A 16,267-nucleotide genomic window follows, 5' to 3' on the forward strand; every position below is an offset into this window, starting at 1 on the left:
TTTGGAATCATACAGTATATAGCCTTTTCACGCTGGCTTGTTTCATTTAGCAATATGCATTTAAGGTTCCTCCATGGTTTTGATAGCTTGAGAGCTCTTTTCTTTTTGCTGTTTAATAATAATCCATTGTGTATGGATATACCCTAGTTAGTTTATCCATTCACCTCTTGAAGGACATCAGAAATAGACGGTTTTGACAGTTAAGAATAAAGCTCCTGGGGCGCCTGGGTGGCACAGCGGTTAAGCGTCTGCCTTCAGCTCAGGGCGTGATCCCGGCGTTCTGGGATTGAGCCCCACATCAGGCTCCTCTGCTATGAGCCTGCTTCTTCCTCTCCCACTCCCCTGCTTGTGTTCCCTCTCTCGCTGGCTGTCTCTATCTCTGTTAAATAAATAAATAAAATCTTTAAAAAAAAAAAAAAGCTGCTAAAAACATTTAAGTACAGATTTTTCTGTGGACATGTTTTCAACTCATTTGTATAAGTACCTAATATTTTTTCTTATTGTTTACTATTAATTGCCTATTTTGTTTCTTCTATGTCTCCCCTGTAAGCTCTATGTGGGAGGGACCGGTTTGTTCATTGATAATATCCCCAGTACCTAGAATAGTGCCTAACATTGTGGTGGGCACTCCGTAGATATTTGTCGAAGTTTATTTTTAAAAGTATGTACCACCCAAGATAACACAAAGGAAATGCAATTATAAATTTGTTTTTAATTAATAGCCCCCATTTTTTGTGTCTGTGGAGTTTATAATTTATTCACAAGAGATAGTAGCTCCTAAAAAAATCCTGCCATTGTTAAGAAAATAGGCAATGAGAAACTTGGAAGTTGAAATCTTTTTAACTGTGTTTCAGCTTTAGACAGCCTACTGAGTCTGGTATAAAAGATGAAAAATCCAACTCATTTTTTTCCCCTTATTTTCTCCCAGCGACTGCTCTTGCATTGGTTTATAATAATATTCTTATATTGGCAAGGTTTATAATGTAGATTTTCTACCAGTAGTCTCTGTAATTGCCATGATTGTGTTATCTTAGTTCTATGCTGCGTTGGATCCCTGACGATCACTGGTCTTGTCATTCTTTCACCCGTTACTGAATTCTGTGTTGGTTTATTTCTAGATTGGCTGGAGTTGGTTTCTCCAGTAGCATATGTATGTGAGAGAGAGTGTGTGTGTTTTTGTATGGTTTTTTGTTTTTGGTGAGGCAGTCTTAGGCTCTAGTGTTTTATTCTTTTTTCATCAAGTTCTTTTATGTTTGTGTATATGTATTTGCCTCTTAATTATACTTTTCTGAAAACATATTTGTGCAGCCTTGACATATGTTATTTTTTCAGAAATGTACATATATCTGATTTTATTGATCCTGCTTGAATAATATGTTATATATGTTTCTATATGTAGTTCTAAATGGAGCCCCTGGATTTATAAACTTGTGTGATGCTTTGAATGCCTGGCAGCTGGTGAAGGAACTCAAAGAAGCTTTAGGCATTCCTGCCGCTTCCTCTTTCAAACATGTCAGCCCGGCAGGTAAAGCGCTATTGTCTGGAATGCTCTGAATCTGTTCAAAATGCCTTCTTTTTGATTTTAGAAAGAATTGATATGTTCTAATGTGAATATAGACATTATTTCTAAAGTCTCAGACCACTTTTGTGGAGTCTGTTAATAATTTCAGTATAGTAATGTTACAAAATCTTGTAATAACACTATGTTATTTACGTATATGTAATTGTATAACATTACTGTGAGATAGGATCAGGGAATCACTTTTTTGCAGTGGAAATGTGTAAAAAATAAAATGGCTTAATGCCATTTGACTAAATATTTTTCCACATGGTTGAAAATGGAGCTGAGTAGACATAAAGAAGTTCTTGACACCTTATGTGTAACTTCTTATAATCATTGTATGAGATACCTTTTTGCTTCTATGTCTAAGTCAACTCTAATACATAGTTCTTTGATGTTTATTTGATATTAAATTGATGTAAACAGGGAAGAAATAAATGGTATGTGGTATCCGGCAGGGTGGAGAGAGAGTCCTTAATGAAGTAAACTAGCTTTGTACACATGCATGGTACTGGCAGACTCAGACAGTAGTTGCTTCCAGAAGCTCCCCCCCCCCCCGACCTCCCCTGCAACTGTATTTTTTGGTGTTTAATTATCTGGCCAGATGTTTATTTAATTTGGCGCAGGCACTAGAAATTATGCTGCATAGACTAGATGTTAAGAAAAATGTGGTCTTGATTTAGGAGCGGATAAGTAGTAACTTGAGATTTGGAGGTTTATTTTATGGTTTTCTGTACCAGGTGCTGCTGTTGGAATTCCACTCAGTGAAGATGAGGCCAAAGTCTGCATGGTCTATGATCTGTATAAAACCCTTACACCCGTATCAACTGCATATGCAAGAGCAAGAGGTCAGAACAGTAGTAGGGTTCTTGTTTATTTGTTTGTTTGTTCTTAAAAGAGAAAAAATATTTTATCCTAAGTAGTAATATCCTTTGTTTCAGATTTCAAATTATCTTTAATTTGTTTTTTATTAATACTTAAGAATGACTATATGAATGCCTTGGAATAAATTTGTTTATTAAAGTGTGTGTTCCTATTTTCATGTAATAAATGGAAACACAATGTAATTTGGTGCATCTAATTTCACATTAGGCTATTGAATGCATTTATATTGTTTGATATATGACTAAAATTATATGGTTATTTTAACTATACTGAATATGGTTAGAGTTGTATTTTATATATGTCTAATGAATAATTCATAAAGTTAATAACTTGTGAATATTATTGTAACATTTTCAGAAGATCATCGAAAAACTTGATGGCACAACTGACCTTCTGCCGTAGGGGTTAGCATACTAGGGCATGTGCTAAATAAATCCAGCCTGCCACCTGTTTTTGTAAATATAGTTTGATTGGAACAGGGCCATGTCCCTTTGTTCATGTGGCTGATTTCTACAACTGCAGAGCTGAGTAGGTATAACAGACCATGTGCCTGCAAAACTTAAAAAAATATTTGCTATCAGGCCCTTTTAGAAGTTTGTCTAGAGGGTGAAATTAAAGAATACTTTGTTATGATTATTTCAATTAAATGACTTATTAATCTTTTATTTAGATCTTACAAAAACAATAAAGTTCTGTTTAGAGAAGTGGATTTTATGTGATCACGTTGGGTTTTTTTAAACATCTTTTTCTGCGTAGGGATATTTGTGGTACCTCATTTTAATTTTTATTTATAGGGGCTGATAGGATGTCTTCATTTGGTGATTTTGTTGCATTATCTGATGTCTGTGATGTCCCTACTGCCAAAATTATCTCCAGAGAGGTTAGTGAACATTATCTTCTCGAGTATTGATCCGTTCATAACTGAGGAAAGCTCTATTTATTCCTAGTATTCATTCATTGAAAGCATAACTTATAATATTAACACCATCTGTAAATTAGTTATGTTTATCATTTAGAATGTTTATATTTTATGTGGAACATGAATCCTTGACTGAATTGTAATTTTGGGATTTAGTGAATGTTTCAAATGCATATTTTGCTGTTATGTTTTAATTTATACATTTAGTCTTTTTTTATTCTCTAGTAGTCATTATCTTAATGCCAAAATTATTGTTTCTAAAGAGCAGGGGTTGCTGTCTTGGAAATGTAATAATGAACCTTACTGTAAACCTTCGTAGGTCTGTAATAAGAGATGTTTAGGGGAAGATTATAAACTACTCTGAAAAACTAACCCCATCAGTTGAAAACCAAGCAAGCACTCCAGAAAGGTGGCATTTGGGGGTGGGGAGACAGAAAGAAAAAAGCAGGTAGATTAGCTTGGAGGGAAAACAAATAGGTAGGAATGAAGGCTACATGGGCTTGATGATAATTTAGTTGCTTTAGGGATTCTTCCCATGACCCCTACCATCCCCACCCACAGTGGAGCTGACCTGCTGCAGTTTTATGTTGTAGCACAAGGCTTTGTAGTATGAACTATGACTTTTCTATCTTTCAGAGATGTTAAATCTGATCCCTTTGACTTGGTGTTGAGGTACTTGCCTTGCCTAAGGTTATTAGCAGAGATGTAATCTGATCCCCGTGTCTTGCTCTTGTGGAACTTGCTTTGCCTAAGGTCATTTTGCCTGAAAATGGCGGAGTAGGCAGTAGAACATGCTTTTTCTGGTGCAAACACTACTCCATGAACAGAATAGTGAGAAATGTTTCTTCCTAAGGTACATATATTAGAGTGAATTGTTTGTATATTCTTAGTTAAAACTGAAACAACCAGAAACCCTGGAAGGATAGCAAATGAAATAAGGTTAGCTATACAAAGCTGTATTCTAACATAGGCTTAACTCTTCCGAGTATAGGTATTAGCATTATCTGTTGGAGGTAGAAACGAGAAAATGCTGCTGCATTAAGATGGATACTTGTGTTTAGATCGGTTAAGAAGTGTTCCCTAATTTTTGAAAGTAGAAATTAATGTTTAATATATTTATAGGTATCTGATGGTATTGTTGCCCCAGGATATGAAGATGAAGCTTTGAAAATACTTTCTAAAAAGAAAAATGGGAGCTACTGTGTTCTTCAGGTTAGTTTAATTCATGTTTAAAACAGTAATTTACTCTTTTATTTTGTGTTTCTATTTTCCCATATTTAGTCTTTCCTTTATGATGACAACCTTTTAATTTATCTTTTTTTACTGAGGTTTCTTTAATTCTTAATCCTACAGTTTTCTTTTTCTTAACTGTTAATTTTGGGGTTTTAGATGAGGAGAGCTTCTTTACTCTTAAATTTTAAATTTTTAAGAAAGTAGTTAATATATACACATGGTTTCCTATTAAAAAAGTATTGGTATTTGATGAAAAGTCTCCCTATCCTTCCCTTTTGCTACTCTGTTATGTCTTTAAAAGTAACTAATATTTTAAATTTCTTGCTCATCCTTCCTGAAATAGTTGATACTTTTCAGCAAATATTTGTATTTTTCTTTTTTTGTTGTTTTTTTTTCCCACTCATACAAAGGCACATAGTTTCACCGTCTTGAAAGTTTGCCCCATGTCTACATAGCTTATGTAACCAGTCACCAATCTTTAGCTACTGCAGACACCCTGCAGTGAATTAGGACTGGGTCGCAACCGGTGTATATTGGTAGTTTTGATAGGTCCTGCTCATCTTTGAGGTTGTTCCAACAAATTTTATGTCTTATTGGGAATATGAAGTGTGCTGATTTCCTAATACCTTTGCCATCATTGTGTTCTTTAACTTTTTCATCTTAACAGTATGATAGATAAAAATGGCATCTCATTACAGCTTAATTTCCCATTATGTATGGAGTGAACATTTTTTCATAGTTAAAAGTATTTTTAACTCCTTTTTATGAAGTCTCTGACCGTATTCTTTGTCTCTTTTTCTAATTGTTGAGATTTATCCGTACTCATTTTTACAAGTTCTTATCTATTAGGAAAACTAGCTCATAGTCTAAGATTGTACATGGATAAAGCAAAGAGTTATTTGAATTAAAATAAAAATTCATAATGTTGTTTTACAGAAAGCACTGATGTCAAAAAATTTGTGGAATCCTAACTCCATACAATGGAAGTTCTAAGTGTATAGCCTTCATTGTAAGATACCATTAATTATATGATACACCACAGATTCCATGCCAGCTTTTCAAGGAAAGAAGAAAAAAATATTACATTAAATATACATACTTTTTCATTAAGGCCCTTCATTGTACGTTCAGCCGTTCAGTCAGCTGGTGCTGTATTCTTCAGTTTCTTAATCTAGTGCTCTTTTTTAAGGGTATTAAGTACTTATGGCTCTATTTAATAGTTTTGTGTATCGTCATGGAGAATGTTTTCCAAACCTTGAACTCATCATCGTGACCTCTTCAGCACCTCACAGCGTCACAGTTGAAGATGTCAAAAGACTACATCGGGACTTCCCCAAAATGAGAGTTTAGCCGAGTTTGCACATGGACACATAATTATAACTATGAAACAACTTTATTCTTCTATCTGGCTAGTGACAAGTTTCTTTGGACATCATTTAATAGGGAGGGCACATCCCAATTTTAGAAATTTGATAATACAGAGGAAAAAGGAACATTTTGGAATTCAAGAACGTACAATTTAGGAAGAATTAATATGAGGACTTGCTTGTAAGTTATAGATACCAGTGCTTTCTAAGTCAAAGATTATTCGAAGGATAAATGAAGAGATACTGTCAAGTCTAGGAAAATAGGGAGAGAGTGGTTTGTTTTTGTTTTTGTTTTTTATAATATTTTAAAGTTGTTTTTTTTTTTTAGATTTTGTTTATTTGTCAGAGGGAGAGAGAGCACAAGTAGAGGGAGAAGCAGACTCCCCACTGAGCAGTCCAATGTGGGACTCGATCCCAGGACCCTGGGATCATGACCTGAGCTGAAGGCAGACACTTAACCGACTGAGCCACCCAGGCGTCCCGGGAGAGAGTGGTCTTATGCAGATTATTCTCATGTCATAATATCTTTTCAGTTCAAAATTTGTGAGCAGAAGATAGCAACAAATGACATATATTCCCAGGATGCCTGCCTGGCTCAGTTAGTAGAGCAGGTGACTCTTGATCTCAGGTTGTGAATTCAAGCCCCACACTGGGCCATAGAGATTACTTAAAAAAAAAAAAAAAAAAGTATGTCAAATAACAAAGACCTAGACTCCAAATGTTGCTTCCCCCCTTTTAAATATTTAATTCAAGTGTTAGCTCTGTATTTTGTAATAGATTATTAGAAAGAAGGGAAAAGTAGAATTTATTTTTTATGCCACTACCTGTTTTTTGTTGTTTTTTTTTTTTAGCAAATCTGTTTTTATCTGCTATCTTCCAAAAGAAAGAAACAGACAGTGCTTTCAGTTATTATAACCAAAAATGCTGTCACCGGAATCATTGGTTTTAATATGTTTGTTATGAAACACCACAGGGTTGTAAACCTATAAAATTATTTTTTAGAACAAAATATTAGTGCTTGGCCATTCTATTATACCTTTATTGAAGTGATCTTACACATGCTTAAGTTAGAAAAAGTTCATATAACCTTGCTATGATTTTTTTTGTATGTGAATTACGTGAAAAACGTTGAAGGTTGTAGATATATTACTTTTGACTCTTAATTTCTATTTTAGATGGATCAGTCTTACAATCCAGATGAAAATGAAGTACGAACTCTCTTTGGTCTTCGTTTAAGTCAGAAGAGAAATAATGGTGTCATTGACAGGACATTATTTAGCAACATTGTGACCAAGAATAAAGATGTAAGTTTGAAAATATCTGAACTGTGAATGCTAGTAGTTCAGTAAGTCTGTTTTTAATATTTATAAGCTTATGCATTTATTAAGGCCCATATTTAAAACTGGTTGATCTGCAAATGTCTAGCTCATCTTTGAGTTATCAAATAAGTATTAGAAGCTTCTGTGTGTATGTACATACTTAGAGGTATTTATCTTTAATTATGCCTAAGTGGGATCATGTCTTTCACAATTCTGTTCTATAACTTGCCTTTTTTCCATGCACTAAGCTACAAATATGTTTCTATATCAACAAATAATCTCTACCTTCATCTGAAAGGCCACATGGCAATCCATGTATAGATATACTCTGATAGATATTTTGTTTCCATTTTCAGTGCTGTGATCAGCATTTTCATGTGGTCAGGTTTTTGCTCTTGGGCTGTTTGTCATTTTTAGGAAGGACATATTCCTAGGATGATAGTGTGACTTTTTTTTCACATATTTACATGTATTCTGTCATTTAAAATGCATAGCACTCTATGTGGGGACTTGGGGATGGCAGACTACTATCATCTCTGTTGTAAAGATCACAAAATTGTGACATATGGCAAAGAAATTTACCCAAGGTTACGTAATATGGAAATGGATGAGCTAGTATTTCTTTTCTGAAATCTCTTCATTGACCTTCAGTTTTGAAGGATTTTTTGCTGGTTCTAACATTGGCTCCCCCCCTCCCCCCAGTACTACAGATGTATAGCTACATTGTTTTGTGGTCTTTTCTGCTGGTATGTCTGGTATTTTTGATTGAATGCCGGGCATTGAATGTGAGAAAACTAGAGGTATTTTGAGTGTCTGGATGGTGTTTTCTTTTTTTTCTCCAGAAATGGTTGACTTCTACTCTTGGTAGGCAGATTAGGCGGCAGTCAGATCATCTTTATCTGGCAGGAATTAAGCTGATTTGAATTTGGGCTTAAGTCTTTGTGAGGACTGGTCTGTTTATGGTTCACCCCTTTTTTTTTTTTTTTTTTGAAGATTTTATTTATTTATTTGACAGAGATAGAGACAGCCAGCGAGAGAGGGAACACAAGCAGGGGGAGTGGGAGAGGAAGAAGCAGACTGCCAGTGGAGGAGCCTGATGCGGGGCTCGAGCCCAGAACGCCAGGATCACGCCCTGAGCCGAAGGCCCATGCTTAACGACTGAGCCACCCAGGCGCCCCTGGTTCACCCCTATTCTGCTGAAAGCACCAGTGTCTGTTAGTGTCACTTTCCCCTGATGTACTCTGAACTCCATTTTTGCCACTTAGGCCTCTAACACCTCCAGGAGTGGTGCTCAGTTCCTTTACCATTTAGCTTATTGTCTTGCAGCTTGGAAAATGCCTTGCGTCGAAAAGCATAGATGGTGACACTCATTTCTTCCTGCTTCCTTTATCATTGGGGTCTTTGTGTCTCGTTACTTGCTATTTTACTACCTTGGCGTTGAGCTTTTCTCTTTGTTCCTAGAAAAGGTTTAGTCTCTTAACAAGTCATTCCTGTAACAGAAATAGAAAATGAGGAGGTGCAGTTGAAGTAAATAAACATGGTAGGCATCATGTGTAGAAATACCTTTAAATTCGTTGCAGTCTGGGGCGCCTGGGTGGCTCAGTCGTTAAGCGTCTGCCTTTGGCTCAGGAAGTGATCCCAGCGTTCTGGGATCGAGCCCTGTATCAGGCTCCTCTGCTGGGAGCCTGCTTCTTCCTCTCCCACTGCCCCTGCTTGTGTTCCCTCTCACACTGGCTGTCTGTCAAATAAATAAATAAAATCTTTAAAAAAAAAAATTTGTTGCAGTCTACTCCTTTGGTCAAGCTGTAAGGTACTGTGATTTCCAGATGGAAGCAGTGTTTTGTACCAACGTTACTTACTGTATATAAGCTCACAGTAATATGAGGCCCCCCTTTTTTTTTTGAACACTTTATTAATCTGGCTGGTTAGTGGATCTTTTAAAATACTGAAACAGTATTGACCTAGATTACATGGTACCTATGTTGACAGCTCTGCCTAACTATTGAGGCTCTTACTTTTGTAAGTTTTCCTTGTAGGTTTATAGGTATTGGACTGATTAATAATTTAGCAGTATTTGATAAGTTTTGTGCGCCTAGCTGTGCTAACTTGGATGTTTTTTACAAGGAGTGAGGTATGTTTTTAATTCATCTTTTATCTAAATTCTTCTCTACTTGTTTCATATGTATTTTTAATTAGAAATTTGGAAGCTCAAGCGTAAGACTGATGGTTTTATCTTTTAGATTCCCTTCTTTTAAAGCAGTGTTTTGTTAACATGTCAAGCTCAAAATCCTTTTAGGTCTTAGAACAGTGGGAGAAGCAGAAGGAGTATGTATTAAGCATTAGTGAACATGCTTGAGTTATTTCCTCTTCCATTTTTCTTAAATAATGCTTTAATTTGTTTTAACTATTTGTGTCCCTTACTCCAACCCCCACCCCATCCCCCACTTGAAGTGTCTTGAATTCCTCCATCCTAACTCAGAATACCAGGGTTGCATTTCAAGGCAGACCTGTAGGAAAGCTGGTTTATGTTATTAATTTTTCTTAGAACTAAAAGAATAAAATGTACAGTTAGTGTCTCAAACAGCAGATACAGATAAGGATATACTACATTAATACTATCTTAGAATAATAAATTCTTAAGAAATTCTAACAATGTTTTTTAATTGAGCCTTTAATTTTGAGATAAAAATGAAAATTGCAGGTTCACATGCACTGTTAAGAATTCTCGTGTACCGGATGTGAGGGCGTTCTGGCTGCGACATCTGTCACCCCATTGATCGCCAGGGTTGATTCGGCTGATCTGGCTGGCTAGGCAGGTGTCCCCTTCCTCCCTCACTGCTCCATGTGCGTCCCTCCCGAAGCTGTGCGCTCAGTTGAAGAGGACAATCTTACCCGACAGAGGGGAGAAAAAAGAATTCTCGTGTACCCTTTGCCCCATTTCCCCGGTGGTAATGTCTTGCAAAACTATAGTACAGTATCATGACCATGATAATGATAGTCCAGGCACAGAACATTTCCATGACCATGAGGATCCTTCGTGTTGCCCTCTTACAGTCACACTCATTTCCTTCGTCCCTCCATTCCCTCCTTAATCCTTGGGTAACATCTAATTTGTTCCCTCTTTTATAATTTTCATTCAGTGTACTTTCATGAATGGGTTTTTATGTGAATATAAGCTTTCATTTCTCTCTTACAGAGACCCAGGAGTGTAATTGATGGCTGCTGGGTAGCATCATAGTTGCATATTTTGTTTTTTAAACTGCCAAACTGTTTTCCAGAGAGCCTGTGCCATTTTACATTTTACGCCAGCAACAGATGGGTGATCCAGGTCTCTGCGTCCTTACTAGCTGTTAGTGTTGTCACTTTTCTTTAGTTAGGTATGTGGCAGTATCTCGTGATTTTAGTTAGCATTTTCTAAAGGCTAATGATGGGTATTTTTTTCATATTTATTTGCCATCTGTATATCCTTTTTAGTGATATGTCTCTTCATGTGTTTTGCCCATTTTCTAATTAGATTGCTTTTGTCACTGAGTTTTGAGAGGTCTTTACATATTTTAGATACTAGTTCTTTTTTGGATATGTGGTTTGCAGATATTTTCTCCCAGTCTGTAGCTTATCTTTTTATCCTCTTAATACAGGGTCTTTTGAAGAACAGAAGTTTTAATTTTGATGAAGTTTAATTTATCAGGTTGTCACTTCGCTAATTGATCAGTTAGCTGCTGCTTTTATAGCCTTTGTCCACTTAGCATAGCTATATAGATTATCCTTCTTTTCAGTTTGTATTTGTTTTATTCTGTTTGGACTGGTAGTTCACAGTATTTTTGAATAGTTTCTACGTAGAATTTCTAGACAGAGCAGAAAATGATCCTAATTTGTTTTTTCCTGAACAGCCTTGGCAGTGTATGGACATCACAATTGTTTGTAATGCCTGCGAAAATTATTTTGTGTTTTTTCTGAACATAAATTTTATCGTGTTTCCATATATGTTTCTTGGTTCTGTGGTTGAGAAGGTATTATTTGTCAGTTTGGGGCGGATATGGTATTTTGTAACTAGTGTGATGTGTACATGGGCTTAAGCCTGAGTCGCTGCAAATGGCATTAGTCTGAGTCTGTGATGCATTAGGCACTGCTGAGTTCCACAGCAAGTATGTTGAATGTTGATTGTTTTTTTCAGTAAAGCACAGTTTCCAAAGAACAGTTCATTTCATTCTGTCCTTTGAGAGATACAACTACATTACAGGTCTGTTAAGATAAATAACATGTAAGATGCTTAAAGTTAAACGGAGTTACAAAAGTCTGATGCAATTGACCATTCTGTGTTTTTTCAGTTGCCAGAGTCTGCGCTCAGAGACCTCATTGTAGCCACCATTGCTGTGAAGTACACGCAGTCTAACTCCGTGTGCTATGCCAAGAATGGTCAGGTAACCAAGCTCTCAGACCCACTCGGGGCAGAGTGTTTTACAAAATGATACTCATCTCTCAGGTCCTATACTGCTTGGAAAAGAAAATCTGCCCAGTTTTTCTCTTCTGGGTTTGTCAGTATTTACTCAGTAACATAGGGGACTGTTAAAGCTAATGATAATAACAAACTATCTTTGGACCAATATATTAAAATTGGTCGTATTGCTTCTTGCTCAGACTGAGTTGACACATTTGGATTAGTGGGACTCTAATAGCTGCTATAACACTAGTTTATTCTAACTCTCTTCCTCCTGATTGGTGTCCAGTGAAGAGAGAGTAAAGAATGGTACTGCCACCCATTTTTCCACGTTTTTGCAGCTTGTTGGGTATTTTCACATGTATTTCTAAGGTTACTTCACCGAGAATCTGTAGACCGCAACTTAATGTGATCTTTTAAAATCTAGTTTACTGAGACATAATTTATATGCAATAAAATTCACTCTTTTTAAGTGTCGAGTTTTGAACAGTTTTCCCAAATTATGTAGTTACGTGACCACTACCATAATCAAGATATTGAACATTTGTTGCTGACGTTAATTAAGCAAGATATTTAACTTGTTTCCTAGTGCACTGAGCCATAGAATGCAGAACCGAGCCAGCTCATCACTGGGGCCTCTCCTAACCTGGACTGACCTGGTTCTGGCTTTGCCATAGCTTTCAGCAGCATTGGGAGCCTTTTTCACAGTGTCTTGAGCTCTTCTCTTAGCATTTGTTAAATTATTTGGCCCGTAAGTGGGGGAGGGAAAGTGTGGATATTAATTAGCATGTGACCTGGAAGACTCTTTGAAATTCAGAATTTTAGCTGATTGTCAATTGTTAAAAGATTGCTTGTCTCTAATAATGAAAACTTGGGAGATTGTGGCTACTGGTCTCCTTTGACTCAGGTTCTAAGAAGTTCGAGTAAAATTGTGCTTCACTACTGATGTCCACGAGTTCTAGAAACTTCAGAGTATTAGTAGCCATACTTCAAATGTCACTGAAGAGAAAAAAATGTATAAATAGTAGTTATAAACTTCTGCCTTTACTTTTTAATGACTTAAAAATTTTTTGTAATTTGGCTGATATTTTTTCCACAAAATTGATGGATTTTAGGGACTGTACACAAAAGATCTGTTAAGAAAAACATGTTGTTGGAAGAGATTGATCTTAATGTTCATGTTCTTCAGGTTATCGGCATTGGAGCAGGACAGCAGTCTCGAATACACTGCACCCGCCTTGCAGGGGATAAGGCAAACTATTGGTGGCTTAGACATCATCCACAGGTTCTTTCAATGAAGTTTAAAACTGGAGTGAAGAGAGCAGAAATCTCCAATGCCATTGATCAGTATGTTACTGGAACCATTGGCGAGGTAAAAGTCTTGTCATTGGGTTTCTGGGTAGAGTATACTGGTATACTCACTTTTTTCTGTAATGGACTACCTTCATCACTGCTGAGAGAAAATGGTATTTTTCTTGAAGTTTTATGTTGTCTAAAATTGTAATTCTGAATTTCTTAACAGTTCTTCATTGTCTTGACTTGAACTTTGTTCACAGTTCTTCATCCCTTTCTGACACCACAGACCTTCTCTGTCTTTAAATTATAACCATTGGTTTAGTTTTATTTGTTTGTACTTCCCCTGTTGATTTTAAGCTTTTGATGGCAGGGACTCTTTTGTCACCTATCCTGAGGTTTCTGTCACAGTGCCAAGCATGATGCTTGCTACGTGATACGTGTGTATTCAACATGAAATACAAATTATCTGGTAGCGGGTAATCACGGTCTTCTCCTCCAACATTTTCTACCAGTGCCTTTAACAACTCTGTATATTTTTGTTACTTTTCGTATTCTTTAATGTCTTCAATTTTAAAGAAGGCATATGAGAGCAATAAAATTACAGCTAACAAGTAGCCTGCCAAAAATACAGAATTTAGCCCCATTTTTGGACATAGCAAGTGCTTGATCCTGTATGGAAAACAAAAGAGAGAAGTCTGGTAATCAGACTCTCGATGGTCTTCTGAGGGGGTGAGTTGACCACACTGTCTTGTCTACAAATTCAGGGACAGGAATCCATGACATAATAAGTATCATTGAAGAGTGTGCCTTGTAACCATAAAGTACTTAACTCATAAGCCTTTCTTTTTTTACTTTAATGTTTGTATTTAACTGTTTGATATTATCTAGCAAAATCCAGCTCATAGTTCTGGGAGAAGCTTTATATGTGTGTGAACAAGAGGTTAAAAGTACCTTGTTTAAGCCAAAAAATCATCCAAAATGGAAGCACCTTTTTTGAAATATGAATACCATGAATCATACCTTGATTCATCTGTTAAGACTGACTGTAGACTTAAGGCTGTGTAAATACAGTTCTATAACATCCATCATCATCCATTTGCTTGCTTTTGACACAGGGATATAAAGTAGATCTCACTTAGGCAGAGATTAAAAAACAAAATATATTTAAAATAAACTGATTTACAAAGTAAATGGTATAATCTTTATTTGGTACACTTAGAATTACTTTTCTTAATGAAATGTTAAAAGCATTAAAAAAAAAAGATTCTAGAGATGTAAACTGGAATGAGCCATTGTAATTAAATCCTGGGAGAAATGCCCAAGTGCTTTCTGGCATTCTGATTTGCATCAGAAAGTACTAAAGATCATGTCCAAAACCTTTCTCCTCTCTCCACCCTCTACTCTTAGGATGAAGATTTGATAAAGTGGAAGGCATTGTTTGAGGAAGTGCCTGAATTATTAACTGAAACAGAGAAGAAGGAATGGGTTGACAAACTTAGTGAAGTTTCTGTCAGCTCTGATGCCTTTTTTCCTTTTAGGGATAATGTAGACAGAGCTAAAAGGGTAAGTATGGAATTGATGTGTATTTGCATAGAATTGATAATTATGTAAAAACTATTTCAGGGATGCCTGGGTTGCTCAGTTGGTTAAGCTTCTGCCTTTGGCTCAGGTCATGATCCCAGGACCATGGAATCCAGCCCCACATCAGGCTTCTTGCTTAGCAGGGGGTCTGCTTCTCCCTCTCCCTCTGCCCCTCCTCCCTTCTTGTGTGTTCCCTCTCTCCCTCTTTCTCTCCCTCTCTCTCTCTCAGACAAATAAATATTAAAAAAAAAAAAATACTTCAGAAATCCTACTTCTGTTTAGTTTCTGTGAATTCTATATCCAAGTTATGGCAGTGTGGTATATCAGTGATATTTAATTATTTTACTTTTCCATTTGATGTATGAATAACCCAAATCGTATTACTTTCCTGTTTTGACTGAGTGCATCAGTCTGCATTGTGAATCATTAGCTTATGCTTTCTAGAGGGGATTTTGATTTTTGCATGTCTTCACCTAAAATTGTGTTTTGAAAGTCAATATCTCTTCTTCCCTCAGAGTGGTGTGGCCTACATTGCTGCTCCTTCTGGTTCTGCTGCTGACAAAGTTGTGATTGAGGCTTGCGATGAACTGGGAATAATCCTTGCTCATACGAATCTTCGGCTCTTTCATCACTGATTTCATTGCACAGTATTTTATGGTTTGCTTATGTGTAGTGAAAAATCACATGTGACATTCTGACAATATCTTTTTTTAAAAATAAAACATTAAGTTGTAGTCATCTTGGATCCATAGCTTTTGGTTGTATTTAATTTCTTAAAGTTACAGGCTCTCTAGCATGACAAACATTACCCACAAATATTTGTGTGTAAGAAATACAGGAACATGCCTGCCTCCTGGAGCTCAACTCATCCCAAAACATTGCCTGTGTGAAACATCTAAAAATCATCAAACAAGCCAGAGAAACTGAGCAGACCCTAGAGTTAGATAGCATAAGCATCCTGCAGGCTCACTGGTTTTCTCACAGGGGATTCCGCTCATGTAGCTTTTCTTTTAGTCAGAGTTCTAAAAAGGTTGTCTCCTTTCTAAGCAAAATTTTGAGATCTGTTTGAATTTTAGCGTGATGTATGGGTCAAGTTTTACTTTTCTTGCCATATATTTATCCCAGTGTTTCACCATCATTTGAAAAAACTGTTGGATTGCCTGTTCACTCAGTTAACCATTACTTGCGACAGGTCTGTTTCTGGACTCTTCCGTTCGTAGTTATGTTTGTCCTGAAGCCAATACCATGCTGTCTTGAAAATTGTAGCTTTTTATGAAATCAGATAACGGGAGTCCTTCATCTTTGTCCCTTATAAAACTTGTTTGGCTATTCCAGGGCTTTGGCATTTCCATATAAACTTTAGAACTAACTAGTCTATTTCTACAAAAAAAAAATTGTTGGGGTGTTGATTGGAATTGCATTGAATCCATAGATCAATTTGTGGAGATTTTACATCTCTCCTTTCCCTTTGAAGGTTGATTCTGTCTGGTTTCCACCACCTTTTGTTGCTCTCCAGTGGTTTCACATAGATTTTGTAACATTTTTGTCCCATGTTCATAACTGTCTGTAGGAGGGTTAATCCAATACAATCTGCTCTATCCTTAAGAGAATCAGGAATACATAGGAATATCATAGGGAAATTTCTAGTCACTGTTTCCATTTCTTTTC

The 16,267-nt window shown here is 36.4% G+C and overlaps 1 protein-coding gene across 1 annotated transcript in view; it reads left to right on the top strand.

Moving 5' to 3' along the window:
• ATIC (5-aminoimidazole-4-carboxamide ribonucleotide formyltransferase/IMP cyclohydrolase) overlaps positions 1 to 15,344 on the top strand; it is a 28,016-nt gene extending 12,672 nt beyond the window's left edge. The window contains exons 8-16 of the mRNA XM_045806670.2: positions 1,400 to 1,525; positions 2,302 to 2,409; positions 3,241 to 3,326; positions 4,488 to 4,577; positions 7,141 to 7,269; positions 11,613 to 11,705; positions 12,912 to 13,094; positions 14,426 to 14,581; positions 15,115 to 15,344. Of these exons, the coding sequence (XP_045662626.2) occupies positions 1,400 to 1,525; positions 2,302 to 2,409; positions 3,241 to 3,326; positions 4,488 to 4,577; positions 7,141 to 7,269; positions 11,613 to 11,705; positions 12,912 to 13,094; positions 14,426 to 14,581; positions 15,115 to 15,234 (1,091 nt within the window). The 3' untranslated portion in view covers positions 15,235 to 15,344. The remainder of the gene's footprint in view (positions 1 to 1,399; positions 1,526 to 2,301; positions 2,410 to 3,240; positions 3,327 to 4,487; positions 4,578 to 7,140; positions 7,270 to 11,612; positions 11,706 to 12,911; positions 13,095 to 14,425; positions 14,582 to 15,114) is intronic.
• Positions 15,345 to 16,267: the final 923 nt, after the last annotated feature.

This window comes from Ursus americanus, chromosome 1 (genome assembly GCF_024610735.1).
Source record: "Ursus americanus isolate L20-20 chromosome 1, mUrsAme1.1.p, whole genome shotgun sequence".
Lineage (NCBI taxonomy): Eukaryota > Metazoa > Chordata > Mammalia > Carnivora > Ursidae > Ursus > Ursus americanus.